Raw genomic sequence first — 26,069 nt, forward strand, 5'->3', positions numbered from 1 at the left:
TAATAGGTGCCTTTCCTCTATTCCCGCAGTAATCCCTATGATGATGGTGATGATATTTTTTAAATTTGTAAACATTTATGCTGCACTTTTTTTATTCAACATCTTTGAGCATAGTTCAAATTGCTTTCCATATATTAACTTATTCAACACTCACAACAATCCTCTGAAGTTCGTAATATTGTTATTCCCATTTTACAGATGAAGAAATTGAAGTAATTTACCCAGGATTATGTAGCTATTAAATTGCGGATCTGAGATTTTTAAATCAGGTAACTGGTATCAATCTGTGCCCTTCATCGCACAACGTCTGTCATCATATTAATCATTATCTTGTCTGTCATTTGTTGAGGGCTAACTCCTGTGCCAAGCATTGTGTTAAGTGCTTTATATGCAAGATCTGATTAAATGAATTAAGATGGGTTCTATTGTTTTCCTATTGAGACCCAAAAAGTTTGTTACTTCTCTCACACATTGAGTTAGGTTGCAAAATAAAATTAATTCCCCACTCTTCCTTATATCCATATCCTTTGCAATATGACATTGTAATTCTTCCCATCAAGAAATGAAGTCTAGGTCCCCAACCTTTAAATCTAGGCTGGTGGTGTAATTTGCTTTGATTGATATAACAAAAGTGAGATTTCAGTTCCAAGCCTAGGCCTCGAGCCCTTGTGCACTAGTTCTCTCTCGGTCACCCCTCCTGGGGAACAGCACTTTCAGTGTTCCTGAGGCAGTTATGTGCTTGGTCCATTACAGAAATACCAAGCAGGCCAATGAGCTGGAGCAGACTGATCAAGGGAAATGGAAAAAGCAAAGGGCCAGGTCATGAAAAAAGCTAGTGGACAAGAGTAAGAACTAGATTTTATTATATCACATGCTATGATTATCATAACTACTATATACCAGCCTGAGTATACAGTTAACGGAATGAGGAAAAAGCCTGTTTACATAATTTAAGGTAACTCTTTCCAGTCATGGTCACACATGAATCACTCTTGAACTCTGATTCCTTGACCATCTACTAAAATCAAAATCTCTGAATACAAAGCCCCAGAAGCAGCATTTTTAAAAAAGAATCCCCTACATCCTTACAATGTGTGGCTGTATATGCAAAGAAAATGCATGAAAGTATGTACACCAAACTAGTTTACTTGAGGCATATTATTTATTTTGAGTAGCTATCTCAGCTTTTTAAACTCTCAGGTTTCAAAATCAGCCCTCTTAATGACATTTTGCTATCTTTTGTAAAACTGCTACCAAATATCCATTTTATAACATAAAAGGATCCACTTGTTACCGAATTGCACGCTTGCATTTATTATTTGTTGGATGAATGATAGCAAGTTTTTTAAGGTTTAGTGTCAAGTTAGTTGGTCACCCCTATAGTACTGGGGAGCTACTATCAGAGCAGGTACTAAATAAGTCAAGGCATTTCTATTTTTCCTGTAGCAGTGGAAAAACTAATCTAAATGAGGCACTCAGTTGTTACAAATATTCTTGGCTCAGGTTTCTGGCATAATTACCTCAAGTATATTATCAAATATATTCATGTAATAGGTATATGTGTATTATAAACTATAAATATTGTAAACTAACTCCTTTTTAGGACTTAGGGAGTCTAATTAACAAATTCTAACTTATCACTGGGTGTTGAATTATGCAAAATTAATCAAACTTTTTTTAATAAAAGGTTATAGTAGACAACCAACTTGGAACATATAAAACTTAAAGAGAAAAATCTTTATTGTGATATAAAATGCACTTATAAAATGTCCACAGAAGGCATGTAATTCTTTACTGCTATCTAAATTAACAGGGAATACTTTATTCACCATCTAGTGTTAAGATGATGCCACCTAAAACATACTGTAAACAATCAGTTATAATCTATAACAAATGCATCACTGATTTTCAGCATTGATTCAATAATTAGTTTAAGACTGTATAATCACATCTATAATCTGGAATGTCCATTTACCTTCTTGTAGTGTAGTGGAATTTAAAAGTATAATTGCACATGGATGGTGCAGAACATTCACTACTGAATTATTTTATACCCTCATGACAGGTAACATTCTTCCTGACTGAAAATAACAGCTGCAGCTATGGTCTGCAACATAGCTTCAGGCTTCTCAATTCAATAATTTGTGTATATGTCACATCTATGTGTGCACCCATGGAACAACTTAGAGTACTTTATTTAAAAAGTGCAACATTATGTGGATTATTTTGCATGTTAAATATTGTAGTCTGATTATCTGTAAACAAACAAAATCCCACACAAACACTCTTATTTCTACTTTTTAAAAAAATCTGTCAACCCATAATTATTCTAATATGCTTTGCTTATGTGAACACACATTGAATGTTGGAAAGGTGCATATACCTTAGATAATAAGGTTTAAAAATGAGTGCTTCATAATTTATACTATGAAATGTACATTTCTGATATTCATTTTATGCAGCATAAGGTTTAGATCAGGAAATTTCCAATCCTGGATCCACTCAGTTCACTTAGAAAACAACTCCTCAAAAGTATGGCTCTTGCAGCAGGCTTAAAGATTAAACATGATGAAGTATTCTTGCTCCCTCTATTTCAAGTATCAAAGAAAAATGAGGCTCAAAATATCTCTAGGATTATAACTGAAAATGCAATGATATACAAAAGTTGTGTGTTTTGAAATAAGATCTAAATTGAAACAAAATTCTTAAGCTAAATTTATAATCTATGTTAGGGTGATAAGTACTTTGACCTTAAAATGATTTTATTAAATCTGAATATTTGTTCTAAAGTGATAAAGAACACATTGCACTTATAAATATATGGTTTCAGAGGTAAAAATTCAATCATGATATTTAAAACTTTTAAAACATTTTTGGCTTTTGTTTTACTTTAAAATATTAAATTTCAATCTGAACATAAATATTTGGTCTCATGGTACTTAAAATTCAATGACTTTAGATATGGAAAATGTTTAGTGCACTAAAAAGAAAGAATTTACTAAAGCTGTTTAAACTTGCCTTTCACTGTCATCAGAAAATCTGCAGTATAGAAAATGTTTGGTACCCTTGAGGTTTTCAGGGTAAGCTGACTTGAAATTTCAATGCCATTAAAAAAACCAAGAATCAAACAGAAAAGACTGCTGCAATAAAGCACTATGTTTTTAAAACTTGCAGACATGATCCCACAGTCTGACAAAGTTAGCACTGCTCCTCAGAATAAGTAACTTTCCACCTTTTCCTAGGCACAAGAAGTTCTGAGCTTAGAAAATAATCTAACCTGGTTCTTAACATACTCACTGAGAAGTATGAATATTTTAAGGTATTTCTCTTTTAAGAATTACGTCAATCATGTGAAAGTGTGGAATCATCAATCTTATGAAAAGTGTGCCAAGATTAAATATGACTATGACTATGTTGAACCCTTTTCTAGCTTTAACTCAAAAATAGAAATCATGAGTCTTCTATACATTAATTTTAAAAACACATAGAAGTGAAAAGTGCTATTTTTAAAAAATTACAATTTTTCCCCTATTTTATATCAACGTGGAATGATTTCAGGTCTCCTGTACTAAAAGCTGGACTTTTAAAAAACTAGTATTATAATGTTTAATATGATGATTTCAATCAGTAGTGGCTTCAGTTTCAGCTGGACCACGAATTAGTCTTCGAATTCCTCTTTTTCCTGCAGGACCTTTTGGTTTTGCAAAACTTTGCTTATGAGCATGTTGCTTGGGGTGTACTTCTTCATAAAGGAAGTCTGCAGTCAACTCATCCCCATTATCTATCTCAATCTGTAAAAAAATGAGATTAATAAATAGTGTAGTGTAATAAAAAAAAGCACAACATTCAATCATTTCCTCATGATTAGATTTAGATGATAAATCTTTGACCAGAGTTTATCACAGAAATGATGCTTCCTTTTTCTCACTGCATCCTATCACAGATAGTACATAATTTCCATTTTTTCTATTACTCATGATGTGTACTTTGATCACTTGATTATGGTGGCATCTTTTTGTCACTATGAAGCTCCCCTTTTCCCATTTGTTTAAAAAGTATTGTGGGGGAACTATTCTGAAATTATATAAATGTCCCCTTCTTCATCAAATTTTATTTTACTCATCTAATTATACATGTGTAGTCTCATAGTTTCTTATTTTATTCTATGCATTAGAATCTATTATTCTCATTATTTATTTTCATGCTCAAATTATCCCTAATTTGGCCAGTAAGTACTTTTGTGTCCTTTTGATTTACGTTCCAATAATTCTTTCAGCTCTTTCTTACTTTGGGCACAGATATCCCATGCTCATCTTTTACCTCCCTTGACTATTAGCCATTTTTCTGAGACTACCTAGTTCCTTTTAGAGGAAAATGGTATTTGGAAGCCAGATTTGGGCTCTAGATCAACCAATTGTTATTGAGGTATTGCTGCTCCATGCCCTCAGTGGGGAAGTGTTGGGAAATACATGTATTATAGATATTTACACATCTACATTTATTTCTATATTTTTTTAAAAAACTAATACAAGCAAAAAGCCAGTTTTGAGGTATGAAATGAATACAAATGTTCATAAATAAATGCATGATATCTATTTCACCAAGAGAAAATCAAGCACCACTGGTAAATAGTTTCATCTTTTGTGGGGAAGTGGGGCTGAATGAGTGACTTGAATATACAACTAAAATCACTTCCTATTTGATTCCCTCTTACTGATTCAGTTTAAATAGATTTAAGAAACATTACTCATGGCCTCTTCATCATGTGGGCCACTTAAAACCACTCTAGAGCTACCATATCTATAAAAGGTAGGGGTCATGGTAGGGCATCCATAGGCATCTAGAATACAGGAGATCCTCTAAGGATTTATGATTGAACAACTTTTTTTTCATTTATAAATCACAACATATCATGAATTACATGGAAAAAAGAAAAATCTACCAAAAACAAAATCTTCAAATAAATAGGTAGATTTACCTTTCTAATTACATCCATTTGTAGTTGTCTTTCTACTATTTCTAGCAGAGGGCTCTTGCAGCTAGAATACAGCATCCGTTCTCTTATACTGCATGTATATCCAGGCATTGAATAAATAAAAACTATAAGTTAAAATAAAAGTGAATAAAATTAGAAGCATATTAATTAAAATAAACACTAAATATTATAAAACTAAGCCCACTGGGCAAGAAATCACTAAGGATATAGTGCTGAAATATCAATAAGCAAACAGAGTAATATGTTAAAAATATCATATACCTATGGACTCCAAATAGTCTCCTTCATGGGAATGTTTATACAGAAAGAAATGGTAACGTGCGGAATCCTTGGGTATCCTCTTTGGCAAATCTTTTAGTTCTGTATTTGTTGTGTTGGCCAAAATAATAATTTCGTTTTTTATATCTATTTCCTATCAATAAGAAACAAAATACATTCATTAGAAGACATACACAAAATTCATTAAAAAATGAATAACAAAAACCAGGAGACAAGGGAACTTACAGTTTTATATTATTTGACTTTTCACAGTGAGCACAAATTTGTTTTGTAATTTAAAAAAATGAGTGAAAAAAATCAGGAAGCAAATAAAAGCATGCATAATCCATTAAATATACAGGGCATAAACTAGCAAAAAGAACAGTCATTTCATAATAAATTATGTCTCTTACCAACTGCACATAGTTGAGCTGTCTGTTATTCAATTTTTCCAAAGCCTGAAAAGCTTCTCGAGAAATAGGAAATGCTACTCCTTGTAGTGTTTGATGCTTAGTGTCCACACTCACATCAGTTTGTACCTAAATATAAGAGATTTAATTTACTGCTAAGGTTTTAGCATTCAACAATGTCATATGGCAAAGAAAATAAGAAAACCAAACCCCTATAAAGTAAACATTCTTCAGCCTTTGTCCAGTCTAATATTAAATAAACACTTAAAACACTATGAACTTAAAAAGCAAATTATTTTTCGTATTTGTTCATGGTCCTGTTAACACTTTGTCAACATGCAGAGTACATGACACACCTTTATGAAAATATTGGTAGTGAAGGTTTGAGTGAGTATACAGTGAGGGTAGAAAGTTGGGGGTTTGTTAGTTTATATGTTTTATTTTAGCAAAATTTCAATGAGCCATGTAAGTTTTTTTTAAATGTTAGCAGGTTTTACTTTTAATAAAAAAATTTTAGTTGGTAAGTATTTATGAACAAGGTACTACAGTTTGATATATACAATACTGTATATAGTTTTATTTTATTCTGCTGGACATAAAATGCAACACCACGCATTGAATTGCAGACACTATACAAAGACGCAATGCAACTCAACAAGTTATACATCTGCAGAATTTCCAGACGTAGAGCTTTCTTTACTAAACAGGGTGTGCATGAACTGGAAGGCGGAAAGGATATGTCAACAAAGCTTTCATTGTACATATTTAAAGTTTTTATACTCACTAAATCATAGCTAATATAAGGTCTTGCTGGCAGTGTTGCAACAGATAGTCAAACAGAAATTTTGCTTTTAAGAAAATGGAGATTGTACAGCATAAATGTACTGGATAATGAAAACATCATAGAATAAATGTAAATGCATACCCCAATATGATCCTCTGGGTTCTGATTGCAAGGAATAAAACAAACTATCAAATTTGTAAAAAAAAAACAAAAAACAAGAGCTCTATTCAAATAATGTGAATTAAAATGACAGATCCTTGCTACCAAGTTAATATTAAGTAATATTATATACTAATATGATGATATTAATATTCCAGACTATTTCCACTATTAGTCTGCTTCTTAGGCTAGTAAATAGTTTTCTGCTACTTGTTCTTTTCTATAAAATCTCAGTAGAAATATAGTGGCATCCCAGCTCACAACTAGAATGGCTACAGAAAAAAAAAAAATATGACAACCTATAACATGGCTGAAATTTATTAACTCTAATATGCTAAGCAAGTACTCAAATAATCATCTATAAATATACATATATCTCCATCTAATTAGTGTTCACAGAAGTTAATTCCTAGAGCTTCTGGAATTCCTAAACATCCTACAGCATTTATATTTTGTTCTTTAGTCTCTGAAATGACAAATAAAACCAAAAACAAAAACCTGTTTCAGTCAACCTTATTAGAATAATATTCTTTGTATTAAATGGATAACACTACTTTTCCCATTTTTTTAGTATTCAAAGTATAAAGTTAAAAACAATTTGTACTCCCAACAGGAAAATTTACTATTCTGACCTACATTCTGAAGAAAGGATAAACCTATTTAGGAAATTTATATGAAGTTTAATACTAATTTTAGCTTTTTTTTTTCCTGAACACTTTAAGCATACAATCTTGTGTAGTCTGAGTGGCTCACCAAGTCTCTAAATTAAACAGAAGAAACCTAAGCAATCTCACTTCTTTATTCTCTAGTTACCTATCAACTGCTATCAAGTATATGTATTTTCAAACACCGAAAATCTTACAAGGGTTTCAAAGTTGTAATTTACCTCATTAATTTTAATCTGTCGTAATTCTTCCTCAGCTGCAGTCAGTGGAGCAGGAGAAGATTGTGATAGCAAATATTTTTTATATCCATGGAATGATACATCTTCCTGTAAGCACAGAAATGGACTGTTATCAGTTATTCTCTAGAAGTAAAATTTAGTGAGGTTATTTTAGGAAAAACAAAAATCATTAATAGAAAAGTACTTTTAAGTGAAAATAAATAGCTACAAAATGTTACTATCATTTCTTATTTTCCTTTATTCCTCTATTTTATAAGTTTTAAAACTTTTTAAGGGGAATATCTACTCTTTGTTTCCATAAGTAGAATAATTACCAAATCTTCTGGGGGTTTGATGGTGGTGGTGAAAGTCACATGAATACAATGATGATGCTTCAAGTCTACCTGACAATTATAATTAAATTTTCTGTGGAAGCCTAGTCTATAATTATTTAATTATCAACATTCAGATTCTGAATTTCATACTATAATGATTTATGTAATTTATCTACAATTATTTATATTAAAAGAAAAAGACACTCCAAAGTGGTCTAGTTATCATCATAATTTTGTTGTTTGGAAAACACAGGACTCTGAGAATTGAGAAGCCTGCCCATCTGACAATTAATGGTGAACAAGCAATGTATTCTCAACTGGTCTTATGCTCTGTCTACTCGCTTACCTTACTTTCTGAATCAGAATAAAAGCTCTAAAGAGAACACAAAACCTGTTCAAATATATATTTCAATTCCTTAATTCATGTGTGTAAAGGTAGGATGCATATATTTACTATATACTTGTGACAAAGTAAAATCTTTATCTTAATTTAACTAATTATCTCAATTAAATAATCAATTAAAATTAATTATCAACCAATTTTCCTGCCTCAATGTTCTGGTACAAAGAGTACTGTTACTACTTCTATAATATGGGTATAAATGTCCAAGACACCAACCAATTACCCTTTTTCAAGCAGATGCTAATTTTTCTGAGCCTATTTCCTCATTCTTAAAATGAAAAAGTTGAACTAGATGAAGGAATCAAACTAGATGAGCTCTAAGGTATGTTTCAGTTTATGAAGTTTATCATATATAGATTAACAAAGGCAACTTCCAATAAATTTCTAAAGGGTAAGTATAATGTTTCAATATCACTTAAAAATGTCAAACAGGTACAGATGAATGAATATAAAGTTACATATTCACTGGAGTTAACTTGCTCATCTTATTAAATATAACAATGTCTCTTATTCCTGTGTATATAGATGTATCAATCTGAATTCGTATTATTTATTACTTGCCCATTACTTAGGAATTCTTTAATCATTACATATATAATCCATATAAAAATATACGTTTTTGTACCTTTACTGTTCCAAATACTTCATCTTTAATGTGGCCACCTCCAAACTCCTTCTTCAGAGTTGCTCTTGTTGCTGCATATAGCATTTTTTGACGAACCTGTTCAGTTTTGAAAATTTACAGATGTTTACAGATGAAAACATATTACAAAAGAAAACACCTTTTGAATCTATTAAATCTCCAAGCACACTAAAAATAAAGCTAAAACCCACTGACTGTAATATGCTATGTGTCTATAAATAACCATGCTTAGGGTGGGCTACAGTGGCTCAGCAGGCAAAGTTCTTGCCTGCCCTGCTGAAGAACCAGGTTTCATTCCCAGTGCCTGCAGAATGCAAAAAAAGAAAAAAAACAAAGAAGAGCATCTAAATCATTATAGTAATAGCTATTAATGTAAGATTTCAATTTACAGCATGTCATATTTTTCAAAAAATGGAAAAAGCTGAATTAAAAAATAAAATAATTCATTAAATCTTTCCCAAGTCAAAAGTAAATTAAAAAAAACCACAACCAGAAGGAGAAATCAAGATAAAGTAAAAAGTACCCTTGATATTGATATTTACTCAGCGCAAATCAGATCAGATACTACCAAAAGCTGTTGTTTAAGAATATTCATGATGTACGTATGGAATAATATACTATCCCATGAGAGGCACAAAGATGAAAAGATATACAATATATGCTGAAATTAAAGACTTCTGGCACCTGCAGAAACCTACTCAAGATCAACTACCCAACAAAAGAAACAATTTCATAATCCTGCATGGCTGAATCCAATATTTCTTTCAGACAGGATGTGTGGAATTAAAGAGAAAGGGATGCTCTTTTGAATTATTTTTCTACAAGAAACATGGGAATTAATCTATAAAATATCAGGTAATGTCATATATTAATTTTGCCTCTTGTTCTATTTAGCCCATCTACTAACCAGCTTTACTAAAGAAATAGACTTTTGTATGGTATATTCATCATTTGAATAGTGGCTATTAATAATATAAATACTAATAATATTTAATATGTCCAGTTAGTTCTCAGAAGTATTACAGTCATCACTCTCAAAGCAAAGTAGGTAGCTTCTTCCTTAAGAAACCCAGAGTCACTTATATGGCCACAGATTTTTTTTTTTCATGGTCAGGCACCAGGAATCGAACCCAGGTCTTCGGCACGGTAGGCAAGAACTCTGCCACTAAGCCACCATTGTCTGTTCTTGCCACAGATTCTTAGATTTAAAATCAGTAACTGTTCTTTTGATTTCAAAGATAACACTTCTGAATCTAAATTCATTACTCTTGATCCTACATAATTAATCCAAGGATTTTTTCCATGATTTTTCCCTTCTATGGGAAATGACTTAGCTTCTTAACCCTTCTTTTAGTCTAGGAACGTTTCAGGAAAAAAATTCTTTCTTGCATTTAATGTCAAATAAATTACAACAAATTACTCACATGAGAATGATCTGGAGACCACGCAATGAATATCCATTCATATCCCTGGGCATTCTGGGAATCTAATCTGAATAAGATATAGCATGGTTGTTTGTCCTCCAGCAGAGGTAGAATAAAGGAATCATAATCCTTATCCCAGGAATCTGAAGGTTGACTATATGACCCAATCACAAGTTGCTCTATGAAGAATAATTTTTAAAAAGACAGATGAATAGCCTGAAATCCCAAATGGTAGTATAATTAAAGAACAGAACTCTAAATTAATAGATGGTTATTTACTAATTATCATTATTCACATCAAAAAGTTGACAGAAAGGTACAACAGAAAATAATTACAATATAATATAGTATCAAAAAGAAGTAGAGGGATGGCCACAGTGGCTCAGCAGGCAGAATTCTCGCCTGCCATGCTGGAGATGTGGGTTCGATTCTGGGTTAGATCGCCCGTGCCTGCCCATGTAAAAAAAAAAAAAACAATAGATATTTCATGAATAGTATGGTTTCAATAATGTTATATAAAAGCATAAGAAAAGCATAGAAATGACCAAAATAGTTTAGTTAGATTATTGAATAATGGATGATTATATTTCTATTTTTCAAAATCTCTATTTTAAATTATCAACAAAAAAATTTAAAAAAATTTATTAACACTCAAAAGTATAATTTCTGAAATTACCTTTGAGTTGTACAATAAGAAATAGTACATAAAACCAGGTTTAGCTCCTATTTAGCTAAAATGTAACACTACAGGTTAAAAAATTTTCACTGAAGCACAAGTTGGTACAACCACTTTAAGGAGCTATTCAGCAGAATCCAGTTATTCTGAAAATATACTGTTCATAGAGAATCTCTTATACATATGCAAGTAACAGTAAGTCTATATGTTTATCAATAAAAGAATGGGTAAATAGAGGTATAGTCATATGGTAAAATTCTATTCATTTTTTTTTAAATGAACTTCTAATATACCAAAACTAATTTCAAAAATATTAACAGAAAAAGGAAAGATGCAGAATAAGATGGTATCATGCAGTTTATGTGAATTTTTAAAACTCAAAACCACTTTTTTTAGGGTTACATATAAAACATAGATTGCACAAATGTAAGAACCTTATTATAGTTGTCTCAGAGGAAGGAAGTCAGGAAATGGAACTGGTTAAAAGGGATTTTCTTATATTTACAGTTCTTAATTTAAAGAAAGACTAGAAATTATTAGATTACTTATTTTGGTAACTTCCTTTGTTAAAAATTTTTCTCAAACAAAAAGTAAGTAGAAACAGAAAACAGTGGTATTTTCCTTTCATAAAGGTGTTGGTTATATAAAATCATAAAAATGATAAATAGAAACTAGCGCTTATCTTTAATTGGAATCCATTATGTTTCATTATTTAAAGTGCATGGTATTTACAACAGGAGTAAATTTTAAATTTTCCACTGTAGTTACTTAACTAGCACTCAAGAACTGACAGCATTTAACATTTTTACTCAATATTTCTAAAATAGGCTGCTTTATAGTGCATGTTTATTCCTATTGTATATAAAGTTGTAATTTTTGTAGAACAATTGTATATTCCACAAACTATTCTGGTATTCTTAATATCTAAGCAGAAATTGAAAGCTAATTAGATTGACTCCCAGGTTATGAGAGAATAAGTTATTTATCAAAGCAAAATATTTCAAGGTATTTAAGTAAATTAAGCCAACAGAATATCTTAGCACATTCATTTGAAATCAAGTAGTTGGAATATTAATTGTTCAAATTTAAACCTACCACAAGATTTTCACAAGATTTTAGTATTAAAACATCTTCCACCCAATCAGTTTTACAGCTCAGGATTATTTTAAAGGAATTAATTTCTAGTTTATTACAGTCTCAGAACTCCACCCACACCCCAAAAAAAACAAGAAAGGGTGATCATATCTGTAGCATAAACTGCAATCAGGTGCAGAAAATGCAAGAGTCTGAAATCCTTTGTTCGTACTTCAAAACAAAGTTCACTGAATAATGATTAACAAGTATCTATTTTTTTGATAATCAGCATTTTACTGATTTCATTTCAGAGATGGGAGCACCAACATTAGAAATAGACTGTGGTGCAGAAACAAAGACACAAAAGTAAATGAGGAACACAACACGCTGAAAAACATCTTTCCGTTTTCCTGATAGTTGGATACTCAATTCAGAAGGACAGCAGGGGCCAATAAGGACCAGTCCAAAGTGTGGGACCAGGATCCAAATTACTTATAACTGATAAGGTTATAAACAGTGAGCTTTGAACTAGCATTATATTAATAGTTCAAATGTCTGACAAAGACTTATAACTTTAAAACATATGGTACATAAAAAAATAAAAAATAAAAAAATATGGCACCTAATAATTTAAGGACAAGCAATATTTAAAAATGTTTAACCAACCATTTTCAATAGATATTTTCAGAAGTCTGTATTTTCCATTTCTTGCTCTGGCAAAGATATCTTTAACATCTTCACTAGCTGTGGAAAAAGATACAGAAAAGTAAACTTATTTTTGTACATACATATTGATACTTTCTTTTACCACTTAATAATGGAATGTATTACAATTCAAAGAAAAAAATCTTGACTATGTACCATCCTCTTATTACCAGTAATTTAAGTAAAACTTGAAGACATAATAGTTTATATTGAATACAGTAAAGAAACAGAAAAATTAAATATTTTATAGTACATTAATATTAATTTGAATCTGATTTAGCCAGAAAATCCCATAGCAGAAATAACACTTAAGTGAATTTATTGAAGTTACTCAAAACCCAGTCATAAATTACAAGTTTTGCTTGTTTGAAAATGTTAAAAATTTACTTTCATTCTCTTATATTCAATTCGATTGCTTTTTTATTCAATTTGTGATATACAGACCCTCCTTTATCACTTCATTTTCCCATTAAAAACAACAGTAAATACCAGATATCCTAACCCGTTTAAAGTCAATAAAGTGCATTTAATCCTATACTTCTGGCTTTATTTTTCTAACTTGAATTTCTCAAAAAGCTGGAGTAACCTCACTGGGCAAATATATATTTGAAAACCTAATCCTGTGTTACTATGAAAGCTTAAATTTCATCTTCTTCTAACAATTGACTAAGTAGTGCTTGCTTTAATAAAGTTCAAGCCTGAAAGCTCACTAATTACATATTTAAATGTCGAATTAACTGAACAAATAAAACAATGCTTTTAGGTTTGGGACACTTATTTATCTGTGAAAGGTGTGGGGTGGGGGCGGTATCAAAGACCCCTTAAGAACAAAACACAATTAAGTGTTTTGGAAGATACATTTTGTATTAAAATGAACAGTTTAAGTTTATATTAGAACGCGTTAAGTGATTGTGAGTAACTCTGTGATACATTATTCGATTTTGATGAAGTGAGCACTTCCAGACTGCCCTTCTTCATACCAGGAAATAAAATTGCACATTCAACTGCTTGCACGGGATGATTAAATGCAGCCACACAGATCAGACTTTTCCGTTTCCCTAGGGGCTACGTGGAAGGATTTCTCACAACATAATTCTGTTTCCATTTAGGAAGAAGATGCGGAAGACTTTAGGAAGCATCCCGAATGATGTGAAAAAGGTTCTGGCATCTCCTTTGGATCGTGAGACGGAGAACACCCCAAAAGGAGCCCCAGTCGCCTCAATGAGCTAGCTCTTCCCTACCTGACTGAAAAGGGGGAAAGTTGGGCTAATGTCAGGAGCGGTGAAGGGCAACGCCCCCTTCACCCAGTCCGCCAGGAAGACAAATTTCCTTCAGTCCTCTGAATTGCGGGTCCGTGGGCTACGTGGCGGCGACTCGGCCGGGGCTGGGAGGAACGCAGGCCGGGAGCGCCCGGGAAATGGGAACGCTGAGAGGTGCAGAGGCCCGGCAAGCCCCGCGTCCGGAGTCCCTGAGCTCCAGGCTCGACTCCAGCCCTGCCCGTCCCCGAGACCGCCCGGATCGCCCGGGGCCTCCTGGGAGCCCTTTACCCGCAGGCAGCGCTGAGCGCCGTTACCTTGGATGCCGGTCTGATGGGACATGGCGGCTGCCGCGGGCTCCAGGATCCGGCGCTGACTGCAGCCAGCGGCCCCGGCCGGCGGCTCCAGGAAGTGGTGTCTCCTTTGCCAGCCCCTGAGCGTCATCCGTACGCGACCGCAGCCGCCAGGCCCCGCCCAGCTGTGACGCCATTCTCGAGCGCCTCGGCGCCGCTGCTGCCGGCTAGTAGGTCGGTCTGTATCCGGCAGTGGGGCGCGGGAGTCAGTGTCGGCTGGTCCACCGTGTCATTTTCTGACCCCGGCTCGCTGTCCTCGGCACTTCTCCCTCTTCACCAGAGGGAAACCCAGCAGATAACCTGGGACACTTGATGCTCTGCTGTTCGCCTGCGGCGACCCGGCCAACACCGCCATTCGCTGCTTTAGCAAAGGGACGCTCGAAAACAGAAATGAGTGTCACCAACCACTCATTTTCTGCTTTAAGAAAACAAGTGTCCAACATTTTTCTTGGTTCCTCCTCCTGTAATGTATACGATTTAAAGAAGGGGTGAAAAGAGCAACTAACTTGAGTGATTCATTCCCCTCTGGTCGAGTCTACCTTTGCAAACGATGACATTCATCCGCTTTAGGTTTGCTGTTTATTTTTTAATTAAGTAATTATTCGAAATTCACTTGGATAAATGTGTAAGTCAGAGAGCAGATATTATCAAACATTATATTCCCTGCATTTATTAACATACGTTCACTTCCTGAAAGTAATTTTAGTAGTTATTTTTTGTTTTTTGGGGCATGGGCAGGCACGGGTAATCGAACCGTTGAGCCGCCATTGCACCGCCCATTTGTACTTCATTTTCTGCCACTCCTAGATTAGAATTTCTTGGGTAAAAAAACTGAGTCTTTATTCTTAGGACCTTGAGTGACAATACAAAATTACAATCTGCTAATCAACGAATACTTTGTTCTGTCCAACAATGTAAGGGCAAGTTTAAAAAAACCACCCTTCAAATGCAAAATATTTTTAGTTATTAACTAGCAGGCCTGCAATTGTTTTTCTTTGCAGGGATGGCAACAAACAAGGTTGCTATGTTCTATTCCTTGTTATACAAGGTCAATTTCTCATATTCAGGAATAAGCAAACTTCAATCTGGGTGTTAATGACTTGTTTGGATTTAAGAAATGTAGGGAGGAGTTCTTCCTGATAAAACAGTTCAACTTGATTTACCAGCTTTGATTGTATTGTTGAACACAGAAAATTGCGGAGTTTATCTGCCCCTTCTTTTTGACAGATTCATGTCCTGATGACTAGCAAAACCATTTAAGGAGGTTGGCCTTCCTAAAGTTCCTAAGCAAAAGAAGGAATCTGAGGAGAAAAATATTTAAGGTATAGTGTCAAGGTAATCTTTTTGTTGTCCATTAACATTTATTCATTATAGTTAAATCATTTTCCCTATTTTGTTATAGTCTAGGTATATGTGAGAAGTGGAGTTTTGATGCTCTTCTGTGGGAACTTGTTTTATGATAATGTTTTTGGCTGATATTGACATTATGATTAAATCTCATTAATTTATTATGTATGATGTTTATCCCAGATGCAGTTAAAGATTGGCATTGTACTAACTTTGGATAAATTGTTTTTTGAGCATGTAAAATGCATATATTTTATCTAAGAGAACAAATTGTAGTAGAAAACCTGCTCCTTTGGTCAGTCCCTCTTACTTACATCTTATTTGACCCCAATGACATGACTTACCCCTTTAACTTTTTAACTTTTAATTTTGAAATACTTTCAAACCTACAAGACAGAAAAATAATACAGATTCCATAAAGAGAACTCCCATATGCCCCTACACACTCTCCCTCCTCCCACATACCCAGATCCACTAATTTTAGAATTTTACCACATTTGCCATAACATTCTCTCCCTTCCCCATTCCATTTTCTGAACATTTGAGTGTAGGTCATATACTCAAGACTCCTTGAACACTTAAAACTGCAGGTACATTTCCTAAGAATAAAAATATTTACTTATATAACTTCTTTAAGTGCAGTTGCATCCAAGAGATTTAAAAAGTTTATAGTCTATATTCCAATTTTTCTTATGTCCCAATAATGCCCTTTGAGTCTTTTCCCTTACTAGATTTCATGTAGGGTCACATGTTGCACTTAATTGTCGTTGTTTCTTTAGTTGTGCGCATTCTCTCTCTTTAAAATAATTATGGAAATAAATATACAACATAAATTTTCCCGTCTCGTCCACTCCTAAGCGTATCATTCAGTGGGAATAATAACTTTCAGTATATTGTGGTTCCCTTACCACCTTCCATTGCTAAACTTCCCCATGTCCCCAAATAAAAACCTATACTTATTTTGCATAAACTCCCCAATTCCTCCTACAACCCACCCCTGGAAAACTGTCTCTGTGAGTGTGCATAATCTCTGATATTTTCTGAGAAATCAGCACTTAAACTTATTAAGGCTTCCTTGTATGTGACATGTTCCTTCTCTCTTGTGGCTTTCAGAATTTCCTCTTTAATTCTGGCATTTGATAGTTTGATTATAATATGTTATGGAGTGGGTCTATTTGGATTTACCCTGTGTGCTGGTTTGAAAGGAAGTATGCCCCCTAGAAAAGCTGTGTTTTAATCAAAATATCATTTCGTGAAGGTAGAATAATCTGTATTCAATACTGTATGTTTGAAACTGTAATCAGATCATCTCCCTGAATGATGTGATTTAGTCAAGAGTGGTTGTTAAACTGGCTTAGGTGATGACATATCTCCACCCATTTAGGTGGGTCATGATTGGTTTATTGGAGTACTATAAAAGAGGAAACATTTTGGAGAATGAGAGATTCAGAGAGAGCAGCCCCACGAAGCCGGGTCCACCAGCCAGCGACCTTTGGAGATGAAAAAGGAAAACGCCTCCTGGGGAGCTTCATGAAACAGGAAGCCAGGTGAGAAAGCTAGCAGATGACACCCGTGTTCACCATGTGCCCTTCCAGCCGAGAGAAAAGCCCTGACTGTGTTCGCCATGTGCCTTCTCACTTGAGAGAGAAACCCTGAACTTCACCGGTCTTCTTAAACCAAGGTGTCTTACCCTGGATGGATACCTTTGATTGGACATTTCTATAGATTTGTTTAATTGGGGCATTTTCTCAGCCTTAGAAATGTAAACTAGCAACTTATTAAATTCTCCTTTTTAAAAGCCATTCCGTTTCTGGCATATTGCATTCTGGCAGCAAGCAAACTAGAATACCCTGTTGGGAACTTGGATATGTATATTCATATTTATTTATTTATTTATTTTTGGGTAGTTTTTAGCCACTACTTCTTTGAATATCCTCCCAGCCCCCCCCCTTTTTTTCTTTTCTTTCTGGGACTCCCACGATGCATATATTAGTACACTTGATACTGTCCCACAGATCACTTTTCTTCGTTCTTTCTTCCTTTTGCTCCTCAGACTGAATGATTTCCGTGTCTTATGGAGCTTTGAGAGAGATTTTTCTACCAGTTCTTATTGATTGTTCAAAGCATCTGTGGGGGGGAGGGAGCCCTGAAGTGATTCACTCTGCTATCTTGAACAGTGTGGGGCTCCTCTTTAACTTTTTAAATGCTGTATTTGCTAATGTTTTTCCTCCCCTATGTTTTTACAAAACTTCTTATAAATGTCATCTGCACTTTCTACATACACTTTCTTCCTCTGACATTGTACAAACTATTAACTTGCGACAGTTCAAGTTTCAATATTCTTTTCCTTAACATCGTATCTTTGCAAAGCTGGATTTTCAGTGGTTACTCTGAATAAAAAGCAAATTCAGGTGAAAATTAATTTGGAACAGAAAATGACCACAGCTGTTTCCAATACAATTCCAAGTTTTGAGAAGTTGCATAAGGTCTAACAGGTACACACATCCAATTAGTAAATTATTGTGCTTACTTAAAAATAAACTCAAATATGATTTTTTTTTCTATCAATTTATATGTGCTACTTCAAATAGCTGCTAAGTTGTTAGGACATGAGTACTGATTGAGATGATTAGAACTGTCAACTTAATAAACTGAATTGTTCAGTATTTTGTTTGGCCAAGGAGCATCATGAAAAAGCATTGTTAACTGAGAAAGTTTGGGAATCTTTGTCTTATACCCTTTGCATATGGTTTTCCATAGACCACTCTATTGAAACTATTTTTTTGAATGTCACCAGTTTCCTTGATAAAAGAAAGTCCATTACACTTCCTCTCAGATGTTGTATTAATGTCTACTGTAACAAATTAACCCAAACTGAGTGGCTTGGTAGAACAAAAATTTCTTTTCTTTCAGTTCTGGAGGCCAAAAGTCTAAAATGAAGGTGTTGATAGGGTTGTACTGTCTCTGATGGTTTTAGGAGAGAATCCAGTCTCTGCTCTCCCAGCTTCTGGTGGTTGTCAGCATTCCTTGACATGTAGCTGCATCATTCCAGTCTCTGCCTCCATGTTCACTTGCCTTCTCTTCTGTCTGTCCCAAATCTTGCTCTGCCTTTTTCTAATAAGGACATTTGTCATTGGATTTGGGACCCATCTGAATAATTCGGGATGGTCTCCTCATTTCAAGATTCTTAACTTAATTATATCTGCAAGAATTTTTTTTTTTTTCTGTAAGATAACATTACAGTTTCTAGGAATTAGGAAGTGGACATATCTTTTTTGGGGCCACCATTCAACTCATTACAGATGTAGTCTCTGAAGCTTTCCATACTGTTGATCATTACCTCTTATTGGCAAACTCCTGTTTCTCTTTCTTTGTCTTCTTTATCTCCATTTGTCAACTTGACGTATGTAAAAAATGAACTCACAATGTTTTTTGTCATACCAGCCCTACTCTGGATTTCTCTTAAGATATCACTTAAAAGTTGACCCTTCTAATCTATCACACAGCTGCCTGTAGACCTGGGAGGACTCACTTATACTAACTACATCATTAGTATCAGGTGTAAAGTAACATACACCTAATCATAATTAAAATATACATATTTGGATCATAATTAAAATATACAAATTTGGAACTGTGAGGTTTGATATTTCCATATTCAATCTGTATGCAGTAAATCACTCGTGTGTTATTCAGCAAAGTACATTGAAGCATTGAACAGAGAAGGCAATTAATGTTTGCTAAATAAAATAAATTATTCCATTTATCCAGTCAATCCTTTCTGATCCTCACACCCAATTATTTCCTAAGTCTTATTGATTCAACTGACTTTTTCTGAAAACAAAATAAGAACAAACCTCTGGGTTCTCTTTGCCTTACTATTATTGTTTTACCCTATATTATTATTCTATTTTTGCCCCACACTGATAAATCTATACTCCATTGTCATATTTATTTCCTAAAATGCTGTTTTGATTGGTTATGCTGATATTCATTGCCTCTTCCAGCCTAGAAAATAGGGTTTATGTCCCTCAGGTTGGCACCCAGTACTCTCTGCATTGTTTTACTAAGTATGTGCTTTGCTCCAGCCAAACTGGACATTGTTGTTTCTAAAAATTACACTGTATTTTCCTTATCATCCTGTTCTCTGATCTGTAAGACAATGCTTCACTCCCCTAGCCCTGCTTCCAACTCTTTTTATGCTATGCTCTCAACTCTTTTTTCCTTCTGTTTTGGTTTTCAACATCTAACTCATTCTTTGAAGCCATATCAACTTCCATGAAGCCTTTCCTCAATTTCAAAGATATATGAAATTTTTTTCTTCAAATGCCTACAGTATTTTCTGGGCCTATTTTAGCCCCTCCCTTACCTTTTCCTGTATTTACAGATGTACATAGGTTATCCTTGCCTTTCTATTAATCTGTGATACTAAGGACTTTATCCTGCCCCTTTTTGCATCTTATATGCATTCAGTAAAACTCATTCATCATTTGTTTAATACATTAAGTTTCCTCAAATTGGAGGTATATCATGATCACAGTGCTCTGTAAGTTTTCTGAAATTTAAAAGATTATGATGATTTTGGTTTTGCATATGGAAATAGATGTTGCTGAGTCACTTATTTTCTGTGGAACTATGAAATGAGGATTTTGTTTTCCAAAAATATTTTTATCAGTTATCAAATTCTATGATTTCTTTGGTAAATAAAATGGTTATATATTCTTTTAGTAAAACAACTGCTTGGACATAGTTCCAACTAGTTTATACAATTAAACCTGAATTTCTTTAGGAAAATCTGCATTGTGAAATTTTTCTTGCAGACAAAAATCTTTACTAATGTGTTTAATGTTAATTATGCTTTTAGCAGTGACTGCTCAGATGGCTGTAAAGATTGTATCCTCAGGGTTGTGCGACAGTGGCTCAGTGGCAGAATTCTTGCCTGCCACGCGGGAGGCCTGGGTTCGTTTCCCTGGTGCCTCCCCATGTAAAAAGAAAAAAAAATTGTATCCTCAAACCCTTAATCTTGTTTTTTAATCTTTTTTTTTTTTTTATTTCTAGCCAAGCCGTCATATGAATAATTGAACAATTAAATACATCCCAAACTGAGTATGGCTTCAAGAGGTGAGCAAACCTTAAAGTCATTTCTCATTTTAGGCAAAGCAAAAGGAGATAGGACATTTAGGACAATGTAGTCACCTCAGGGTTAGGGCAGAGCCCAGGCAGAAATGGAAAGGAAAAGTTCACCTTTCCCTGCTGGTTTAAGTATTTAGTGGTAAAGTATCATGAATGTCTGCAACTTAATTTTAACACACACAATTTTTATACATACAACTTAATTTTTATACACACAGTATACACATACATACATAGATAGTTAAGATAAATGTTTGGAAATGTTAAACTGTGCACAAAACATATAAATGGTAGATTTATAGGTGATCAGTATGTTATCATTTTAATTTTTCTGAATTTTTAGAAATTTTTCATTATTAAAAACATTGGAAAACAAAACAAAACGAAGAAGATAATATGTAGAAATGTTCAGGTTGGTTTTCCCATGGCTGAAAAATATACAGTGAATGGTTTAAAAATTCCAAATCCTCAATCTACTGTAATTTATTTTAAAATAGTTTTATGCCAGCCCATCTCTAAACCCTGGGTCTTTTCTATTTTTTTCTCAATTTTACATAGATAAAGAAGCTCATTTACTGATTATTATGGGTCTGAAATCCCTTAGTTATCCCTTCAGGAATCTGCATTTATTTCCAGAGGTTCCTAACTACTTGCCAAGTACTAAGTGAATTGATTGCTCCTCACATTTCTGATTATTTCTTACTCTTAGGATTATGAGGTAGTTTATGCCTGATCACTTCACAGTCCTGCTACTCTCTTCCACAGAGAAGAGGCTGTTTGATTGTGCGTTAATAATATATATATATATATATATATATATATGTTTTTTAAAAAACTTTTATTGTATGGTATAACATATATACAAAGCAAAAAATAAAAAAGTAGTAATTTTCAAAGCACTCTTCAACAATTAAAGTAGTTACAGGACAGAACCCAGAGTTTGTCATGGGCTACCATACAGTCCTCTCAGATTTCTCCTTCTAACTCCTCCAGAATATAGGTGGCTAGAAGGCATAAATGTATTTTTATCAATACAATTGATGTTTTTTTCTTTTTTGTGAAAAATAACATATATGCAAAAAGGCATAAATTTCAAAGCACAGCACCACAATTAGTTGGAGAACATATTTCAGAGTTTGACATGGATTACAATTCCACAACTTTAGGTTTTTACTTCTGGCTGCTCTAAGATATGGGAGACTAAAAGAGATATCAGTTTAGTAATTCAGCAATCATATTCATTTGTTAAATCCTATCTTCTCTGTATAACTCTACCATTATCTTTGATCTTTCTTTCCCTCTCTTTAGGGATGTTTGGGCTATGGCCATTGTAACTTCTTCATGTTGGAAGGGTCTATCAATAATGTGGAGTAGGGAGATGGAACTATTTGATGTTCTGGAGAACTAGGCTGGGCTAGGTTTCAGGACTTATCTGATCCCAGGAACCCCTCTGGAAGTTGTAGGTTTCTGGACAGTTACATTAGTGCGTGGAACCCTTGTGGAAACATATGTACTGCCCTAGGTGTTCTTTAGAATTGCCTGGAATGGTCCTGTTTGGGGTTTGGCAGGTTATGATAGGTAGCAAGGTCTAACTGAAGCTGGCACAAGAGCAACCTCCAGAGTAGCCTCTCGACTCTATTTGAACTGTCTCTGCCACTGATACTTTATTAGTTACACTTTTTCTCTCCCTTTTGGTCAGGATGGAATTGTTGATCCCACAGTACCAGGGCTAGATTCATCCCTGGGAGTCCTCTCCCACACCACCAGGGAGACTTTCACCCCTGGATGTCATGTCCCACATGGGGGAGGGGCAACAATTTCACTTGCAGAGTTGGGCTTAGTGAGAGTGAGGCCACATATGAGCAACAAAATAGGACCTCCAGAAGTAACTCTTAGGCATACCTATAGGTAGACTAAGCTTCTCTGCTACCTAGATAAGCTTCGCAGGAGTAAGCCTCAAGGTCAAGGGGATATCCTATTGATTTGGGTCTCCCTAAAGTTTGACACGGTATCAGGGGATTCCCTGGTAAAGTTTAATACTTCCATATTTTTTTCCCATCCCTCAAGGGACTTTGCCAATACTTTTAGATTATCTGCTTAATATACTCTAGTATGTATCCAGGCATTATATTAATCTATGCAGGATTAAAGGACTCTTTCTTATTCTGGGCTTCCTGTGTTTCAGTTGTTCAAATGAGCTATACATATAGGTTGAGTTCGATTATGTGCTACAGAAAATTTCCATTCCAGATCAAATAAAACTTCCTTCCTGTGGTCTCAAAGAGTATGTGTGGTTCTAAAATATAATCAATGTCTTCCTTACCCCCGTGTTCTTAATTACTTTAACTCCAACTTGATCCACTTTGTTCTTATCTCTAAATATTAAGTTATATATATAAAACAGCTTCTGGAAATCCAGAAATAATTACCATTCCAGAATTATTATATCTGCTATAAAAGCTTACAATCTAGACCCCTGTTTTCTTTTAAGCATTTTCAATCTTATTTTTTTAATTAACTGATTTATCAGTTATATTTGCTGTTTGCCTATCCTAGCTACATACTCTTATTTCCTATTATTTATATGTATGAATTTTCTACTTCAGCCATGAAAATTTTGTTTTCCGTATCTGTTGTCTCCAGTTCCTGAATGTTTTGCCAGAACTGTCAAAAACTTAATACCTTAGACTTATATAATGGTTTACAGTTTTCAAATATGTATAATCTCATTTGAGCTTCAACATCCAACTGGCTTAATGAGTTATTATCAGTCTTTATATTTGAATTTTAAGAGATTTAGAAATTTAGTCAGCAGATTTCAAAACTGGGACACATGTTTGTAATATTTATTATAAGGAGACAAGGAAATCTCATAGATCCAATGGTAGATTGAGTTATTTATCCCAGGAAAAAACTTTATCTTAATCCCATTCTTGTGGGTATAAACCCGTTGTAAATGGAACCTTTTGAAGATGTTATTTTTAGTTAAAGTATGGCCCAACTGAAACAGAATGGCTTTTAATCCTGTTACTGGAAGATGTATAAAGAGAAAGAGCCAGGGAGAGGAGCCAGAAGCTAGAAGTCAAGAGAACCCTGAAGAGAAAGAAGAAAACATTGCTATGTGACAAGAAAACCAAAGAACCTAAGGATTGTCAACCTGCCAGAATGCTACCAACCCTGGGAGAAAGCAAGCTTCAAGCCTCTGAAACGGTGAGCCAATAAATTCCTATCTAAGCCATAACTAAGCAGCCAGAAGACTAAGACATATCACAGGGGTCTGGTTTCATGTCTGCTTTATTTTTTTTCTCTCTCCAAATGGGGCTTCTCTGCTTGTCCAGGCAAAATGACAAAATATGGCCAACCTACACATTCCAAATTTACAGTTACAGTTGCAGAGATTAAATAATTGTTACTAAATCCAAGTTCCAAATTCCTAAGGGAGAGCATATGAGTCATCCTGCTTGGCACAGGTGTCAAATCATCTTTGGCCAGATTGGCTGGCTTACTCAGTACACACACCCCTATGAATGAAAAGCCATTACCACTGCAGGGGAGTGGATCTTCAGTTTGGAAAAAAGGCTTAAAATTCTTAGGTTTTACAATTTGATGGAGCTGATAATGCATACAGAAATCAGTCAGATAACAAATGAAAAAGCTGCAGATGGAGCCTACAGACCCAGATTAGAGGACAGGTTCCATCTAAAGGGAGCTACTACTCAGTACTTGGCTGATGCTCAGTGAAAACTCAGGCTCAGTGAAGCCAACCTTCTGATTTTCAAGTGACATCAGAAATTGGGAATTTATGTGAAATCTCTTTTGGCAGATATTTCAATTAAAAAAAACTACATGGCAAGCAAAACAAAACAATAAAAACAAAGAACCAAGAAAGAACCATACGTCGGGCTGATTTGACCTATAAACTGGTAGTTGGGGACGTTTGACCAATATCTGTCTGGTTAGTTATCAAATAATGACCTTTGAGTCTTGTAAAATGCACTTAATTCACAGCTTCTATAAAATCTTCATAAATTGGAAGAAAATATGATGTGTAAAGTATTAATCTCAGCAGTTTAGATATTTTTATATAATGTGTGTGTACATAAAACTATAAAGAATTATTCATTAAACTAGTCTCTTCTCTGAATAGTAAACTTTTGGTAGAAAGGAACCATTGCGTCTTCACTTTGCAAAATAGTTATATTATAAAATGTTGCTGTGGTAGTTAGATTCAGGTGTCAACTTGGCTAGGTGAAGGTGCCTAGTTCTATTGCTGTGGACATAGCCAATGGCATGTGAACCTCATCTGTTGCTGATTACATCTGCAGTCGGCTAGGAGGCCTGCCTGCTGCAATGCATGATGCTTGATTTAATTGGCTGGTGCTTAAATGAGAGAACTCAACCTAGCACACCCCAAACAGCTCAGCATACCTCATCTCAGCACTTGCAGCTCAGCCCAGGCCTTTGGTGATGCAGAAAGAAATCACCCCAGGGAAAGTTGTTAGGAACCAGAGGCCTGGAGAGAAGGCCAGCAGAGATCACCCTGTGCCTTCCCACTTAAGAAAGAACCTCAGTTGAAAATTAGCTGCCTTTCCTCTGAAGAACTAATGAAATAAATTCCCTTTTATTAAAAGCCAATCCGTCTCTGGTGTGATGCATTTCAGCAGCTAGCAACTTGTACAATTGCACTGTTTGTTTTAGGCTTTCCTACAGAAGAAACCCGGTTATAGTAGAAAAAGCCATTTAGAAGCTGTGTGACCATGAATAAAATTACTTAATCTCGCTAAGCCTCAATTTTCTCTTCTGTGATATGGCAATACTGATGTCTCAGGGTATCATGGAAATCAAGTAAGATATAACACAAGGATTTTGACATGTTTTAGATACTCAATATATACTAGGCTTCATATTTGCTAGTTTGAAATAAGTTCAGTACAGTGTAAGGCAGGGTGTTTCAAAACGTGTCATTAAACCAAATCAGATAAAGCTAGACTGAATTTCCAAACTTAAAGGCAGTGTTCCGAGGATGTTGTTTTATAATGAGCTACAAAACCACAATATTACCATTGTAGTTAACTGCTGTGTCTGATACAACATTTCCTCTGACTTATAAAGCATCAAGTAAGAAAAATAACTCTCTTGGTCATAAATGAGTATCAAGCATTAAGCAACATACTTTGACTGAAATGAACTTAGATGTATGAAATTATAACTTCCAACCATTCACATAAAA

General features: G+C 34.4%; 2 protein-coding genes across 5 annotated transcripts in view; one reads left to right on the plus strand and one right to left on the minus strand.

Annotated features, from left to right (window-relative positions):
• Positions 1-1,722: 1,722 nt before the first annotated feature.
• TWF1 (twinfilin actin binding protein 1) lies at positions 1,723-14,450 on the minus strand. The gene is made up of 9 exons (XM_077170632.1): positions 14,324-14,450; positions 12,712-12,789; positions 10,296-10,474; positions 8,854-8,949; positions 7,494-7,598; positions 5,668-5,793; positions 5,258-5,408; positions 4,979-5,100; positions 1,723-3,791 (listed from the first exon to the last, which is right to left on the minus strand). The coding sequence occupies exons 1-9, from the start codon at positions 14,448-14,450 to the stop codon at positions 3,621-3,623; spliced, it is 1,155 nt and encodes a 384-aa protein (XP_077026747.1). The 3' UTR covers positions 1,723-3,620.
• A 61-nt stretch (positions 14,451-14,511) lies between these two features.
• The window catches only part of TMEM117 (transmembrane protein 117), a 585,676-nt gene continuing 574,118 nt past the window's right edge, over positions 14,512-26,069 (plus strand). For 2 of the 4 annotated variants that reach the window (XM_077170633.1, XM_077170641.1), the window contains exons 1-3: positions 14,512-15,681; positions 17,091-17,253; positions 20,765-20,827. The gene's annotated coding sequence lies outside the window, so the exon portion shown is untranslated. Of the gene's footprint in view, positions 15,695-17,090; positions 17,254-20,764; positions 20,828-26,069 lie in introns of all 4 variants that reach the window. The other 2 variants (XM_077170635.1, XM_077170634.1) reach the window with 2 other exon arrangements.

The sequence above is a fragment of the Tamandua tetradactyla genome, chromosome 7 (assembly GCF_023851605.1).
Source record: "Tamandua tetradactyla isolate mTamTet1 chromosome 7, mTamTet1.pri, whole genome shotgun sequence".
Taxonomy (NCBI): Eukaryota; Metazoa; Chordata; class Mammalia; order Pilosa; family Myrmecophagidae; genus Tamandua; species Tamandua tetradactyla.